The sequence below is a fragment of the Hyla sarda genome, chromosome 2, assembly GCF_029499605.1.
Source record: "Hyla sarda isolate aHylSar1 chromosome 2, aHylSar1.hap1, whole genome shotgun sequence".
Lineage (NCBI taxonomy): Eukaryota > Metazoa > Chordata > Amphibia > Anura > Hylidae > Hyla > Hyla sarda.
The window spans coordinates 172,913,881-172,919,364 of NC_079190.1; the positions used below are offsets into that span (position 1 = coordinate 172,913,881).

General features: G+C 39.6%; 1 protein-coding gene across 3 annotated transcripts in view; it reads left to right on the top strand.

The window, feature by feature from the left end:
* Nucleotides 1–5,484, top strand: part of COL4A2 (collagen type IV alpha 2 chain) — a 300,203-nt gene that overhangs the window by 224,368 nt on the left and 70,351 nt on the right. For 2 of the 3 annotated variants that reach the window (XM_056555742.1, XM_056555743.1), the window contains exons 8-11: nucleotides 2,742–2,813; nucleotides 4,709–4,744; nucleotides 4,861–4,923; nucleotides 5,388–5,423. In XM_056555742.1, the coding sequence (XP_056411717.1) occupies nucleotides 2,742–2,813; nucleotides 4,709–4,744; nucleotides 4,861–4,923; nucleotides 5,388–5,423 (207 nt within the window). Of the gene's footprint in view, nucleotides 1–1,853; nucleotides 2,032–2,741; nucleotides 2,814–4,708; nucleotides 4,745–4,860; nucleotides 4,924–5,387; nucleotides 5,424–5,484 lie in introns of those variants that run through there. The other variant, XM_056555745.1, reaches the window with a different exon arrangement.

A 5,484-nucleotide genomic window follows, 5' to 3' on the forward strand; every position in this document is an offset into this window, starting at 1 on the left:
ACTGTGTTCTTTTCTTTGTAGGCCTCATTCCATTTTCGATAAACAGTAGAATGATGTGCTTTACCAAAAAGCTCTATCTTGGTCTCATCTGTCCACAAGACATTTTCCCAGAAGGATTTTGGCTTACTCAAATTCATTTTGGCAAAATGTAGTCTTGCTTTTTTATGTCTCTGTGTCAGCAGTGGGGTCCTCCTGGGTCTCCTGCCATAATGTTCATTTCATTTAAATGTCGACAGATAGTTCATGCTGACACTGATGCTCCCTGAGCCTGCAGGACAGCTTGAATATCTTTGGAACTTGTTTGGGGCTGCTTATCCACCATCCGGACTATCCTGTGTTTACACCTTTCATCAATTTTTCTCTTCCATCCACGCCCAGGGAGATTAGCTACAGTGCCATGGGTTGCAAAGTTCTTGATAATGTTGCACGTTGTGAACAAAGGCAAATCTAGATCTCTGGAGATGGAATTGTAACCTTGAGATTGTTGATATTTTTCCACAATTTTGGTTCTCAAGTTCCCTTCTCCTCTTTCTGTGACACACACAGACACGCAATGCAAAGACTAAGTGAACTTCTCTCTTTTTTATCTGCTTTCAGGTGTGATTTTTATATTGCCCACACCTGTTAATTGCCCCAGGGGAGTTTAACTCCTTGGGGACGGAGCCCATTATAACCCTAAGGACGGGAGCATTTTTTGCAATTCTGACCACTGTCACTTTAAGCATTAATAACTCTGGGATGCTTTTACTTTTCATTCTGATTCCGAGATTTTTTTTTCGTGACATATTCTACTTTATGTTAGTGGTACATTTTTGTTGATATTTGCATCATTTCTTGGTGAAAAATTCCAAAATTTGATGAAAAAATTGAAAATTTTGCATTTTTCTAACTTTTAAGCTCTCTGCTTGTAAGGAAAATAGACATTCCAAATAAATTATATGTGACGGGAGTGAAGTGACGGGACTTAAGTGACGGGACACGAGGGCGTATGCATAGGCCCTTCGTCCCCAAGGAGTTAAAGGAGCATCACATGCTTGAAACAATCTTATTTTTACACAATTTTGAAAGGGGGACAATAATTTTGTCCAGACCATTTTTGGAGTTTGGTGTGACATTACGTCCAATTTGCTTTTTTTCTTCCCTTTTTTGGTTTAGTCCCAATACACACAAAGGGAATAAACATGTGTATAGCAAAACATGTGTTACTGCAATCCTTTTCTGTGAGAAATACTTCATTTTCTTGAACAATTTCAGGTGTGCCAACATTTACGGCCATGACTGTATGTCTGATAGGTTGGGTTTAACTTCTTGGACTCCCATCTGTTTTTTGGAAGAATGCGAGTCCCCTTTTACCTTGTTGGGTACTCTTAAGAAAAGAAGATAAGGTGACCGCACATACGCCTGACACTTCTCCATTGTAGTTTATAGAAGTTACAGAAAGTGCTAAACATTCCAGAGCAACTATAAACGACGATATTAAAGGGAACCCGTCATTAAGTTTTACCATATATAACGAGTGGCAACGCGTAATAGAGGTTAATATCATGTGTCCTACCATGTTTGGATGTCTGCTGGCACGTCTGTAAATGTGGCAAAAACTACTTTAATAACTGTCATATGCAGTATGTAAATTAGGCTTAAGTAGTCACCAGGCATGCTCAAGTATTCACCAGGCATGCGGCCTGCTGAAGAAGTCTCGGCTCCCCACGCTGTACTCACGCTCATTCATGCTCTAATCACTCCTATTTAGACATGATTGACAGCCTACCTCTAAGAAATTACATCAGACCCTGACTGAGCTGCTGAATCACACCTAGATAGGTGTTATTTGAGCCTGAATAGGCGTGATTACTGCTCTGGTAGCCATGACTACTTTAGCAGCCGCACGCCCAACTGAGCCTCATTTACATACAGCATGTGACCATTTATAAAAGTTGTTTACTTCACATTTATAGATCTACCAGCGGACATCCAGACATGGCAGAACACGTGATATTAACCTCTATTATGTGTTGTCACTGATTATATAGGGTAAAACTAGTGATTGGTTCCCTTTAAGAGGACTATGCATGTGCAGCCTATTCTCTTCCTCTCTGGAGTGCCAAACCTCCTGTGAATATATCATAAATGTCTCTAAGTAAAACTGATAAACTGTGTTATGCCTAGTACAGGATCTGAAGGGGAAGTGCATGATACTGGGACTTAAACCGCTGTCACGCCCCCTTCCCAGAGACTTTTGTTGAGGGGGCGGTCGTGAGGTGAGGAGGGGGCGGCCTTGAACACAGAAGCCCGCACACAGCGTTCGGAGTAATAAACTTCCGGATGCTGCGAGCGGAGCTCCGTAAGGCACGGCAGTGGAGAACCCCTTTAAAGAGCACTAAAGATAGAATACCAATCATGGTCTTCACTAGCCATAACAAGTTAACAGATTTTTCTGGATTGATCCTTAAAGTTCCTCCCAATTATCCACATTCCAGTTCCAGTCTGGAGGTTGCAGGATGCATAAAATGGCATTACGGGCCCCTCTGTTAGGAAATATGAATGCAGTAGAGGGCATTTCCCCTGCCATTGTTCTTCCTCTATTAGCAAAGGGTGAACCCACAGAAAAGTGAAGAGAACCAACTGATTTCAGTGGGCATTGTGTAAATGCAGCATTGGGAAAATAAAACTTTTTTTTTAATGACAAATAGATATGTTTGTACTGTTTCCTCTATTAAATATGAACTTTTCTTTTGTAACAGGGTGAACTAGGCTCCAAGGGCCAGAAAGGTGAACCTTATTATATATCAGTGGACTTGAAAATAAAATTTAGGGTAAGTGCATTATTAATAAAGCTTTCTCAAGTTGTTCATCATTGAGAATTTGCATGAAGCCAAGATATGTAGAGGACACTTTGAACCATATGAACATATAATTTCTATGTCCATGAGGCTGCGCAGAGGCACAGGGACTCTACGTGCCACTGTGCCCTTGTAGCTTACTGGAGAGGGCATAAAGAGAGGAAGGTCACATCCCGGGAAAAGAAAGTGGGCAGCTGCTAATCAGAGCAGCTTAGGAGCTGTTGCAGTGTACCAGAATAAGTTGAAGTGGAAGAGACTACAGCCTTCCAGGTGAACAACTTTAGACTTACAGTCTCATAGGTTTCACATTTAGTATTTTAGTCAGTAATTTTAGCCCAAAGCAGGTACCAAAACACAGAAAAAATGTGCAAATTGTTCCATTATAGTTTTTTCTGTGTGGATTTGGATTCTGGTACTGATTTTGTCTATACACTACAATGTATACTATACAAATTGTTTCATGAAGCATATTTTTTATTGAAGAATGTTGCCAAGGTAAAGCAATACAAATCTCAATTTTAAGTATAATGAAGTCATAGAGATAATATATCCAATTTGTTTCAGTTCAGGACTATTGAGCTAAATTCGCATTTTGATAATGTTAAAGGGGTTTGTCCAAGATTACAATTTATCACCTATACAAAGAATAGGTGATAACTATCTGATTGGCGGAAGTCCAATCCATTGCCCACTTCCAGTGCTCAACTTTCTTCTGCAGTTCCATAGCAAGTAAATTAAGTGGCAGTATGCAGATTACCACTGATAATAAGTTAGAATCTTTGGATAACTACTTTGAAAAAGACCATCTTGTGTTTTATATCTGGTTCCTTCTCATTACACTTCCCTTGAAGCAATGCTTCTACAGGAGAACACCTGTAAAATATGACATACAATAGAGCATACAAAAATTTTCTTTGCGTGCATAAAAAGTTAGAAGCATACTGAGATACAGTAAAGCCACATGCACTACTACTACGGTTGACCCATTACTGTCAACTACAACAGTGAGCCATATTATTACCATGAGACCAAATACATGCAATACATTTTTTAGATTATGTAAAAAATCTGATGTTTGTCAAAAAATATACTAACAAGCAAAAGTGTATATGTGTCCTCAAACATACCTAGTTATCTTAATTCATTGAGTTATCACAGGGTACAGAAATACACAAAACATTAAAGCATAGCTAATGTCTTTTTAAAAACAGCATTACACCTGTCCTTAAAGGGGTACTCTGCCCGTAGATATCTTATCCTCTCTCCAAAGGATAGGGGATAAGATGTCTGATAAGGGGTCCCGCTGCTGGGAACTCCCACGATCTCTCCTGCAGCACCCTGTGTCATCTGCTGCACGGAGAGAACTTCGCTCCGTGCCTGATGACAGGCGATACAGGGGCTGGAGTATCATGACGTCACAACCCTGACCCCTCGTGACATCACGCCCACTCCCTTGTATTGAGGGGGTGGGGCGTGACATCACAAGGGGGCGGGACCGTGACATCACAATACTCTGACCCCTGTATCGCCCGTTATCAGACACGGAGAGACGTGCATCAGATGACACAGGGTACTGCAGGAGAGATCGCGGGGTTCCCAGCGGCAGGACCCCCACGATCAGACATCTTATCCCCTATCCTTTGGATGGAGGATAAGATGTGTAGGGGCGGAGTACCCCTTTAAGTTGTGTGTGGTATTACTACTCAGCTCCATTCACTTCAAAGGAAAAAGCTTCAATACCTCACACAAACAGAAGACAACATGGAGGTGTTTCTAAAAGAAAACAGCTATATTTTCTTGTCCTGAATAAGTCCTTCAAGCTCTGCTGTGTTTACTTTGTTAATGTGGTTTGATGTTTCTCTTTTCAGGGAGATCCTGGTGAACCGGGGATTATTGGAGTTCCTGTAAGTTATAATATTTCTAAGTTTCATTTTTGTTCTTGTTATAAAAATATTCATAGAATTTTTATGTTTATTCATGTTATATACGGTTCTATAGTTATAATCTTTTTTTTTTTCAGGGTCCAAGGGGTTCACCTGGAGTTATAGGATTTATTGGCCCAATGGGTCAACCTGGGTTTCCTGTAAGTGCATTTGACCAAGAAGGACAATATAAAACTGCTAGTGGCCTCTAAATAGCATCTTTAGAATACTGCATATATGACAAGAATCAGCCAAATGGGCTAATGGAATCTTTATGTACGTAGATGCATGCATTAACGTATATGTCAGACAAGGGTTGCACCTTACTGATAGCTGTATAACTGTTTAGCTCTTAAAGTGAGCTGTTCTCTGTTTTTTTACTTAAATAAGTTTAAATAAACACAAATTTGAGATAAGACAATAGGGAGTGGTCACCATAAGAAAATATTATAAAGAGGCATTTACAGAATTTTTAGGATAGCAGATAGTAAATGAAAGATTTAATTCAAGTTATTAAATATAAAACTTTTAAATATTTTTCAGAGAAAATGTTGCATAACTGGTTAATTAAAGTACATATTGGTAATTAACATTTAATGACAACTACTATTGGATTTCTCTACAGGGAGCTCCAGGGCCTCCAGGACTACCAGGACCACAAGTAAGTTTCATAAAGGCACACATCAGATGTATTTGTTATATACTAAAATGTCAGAAAAAAT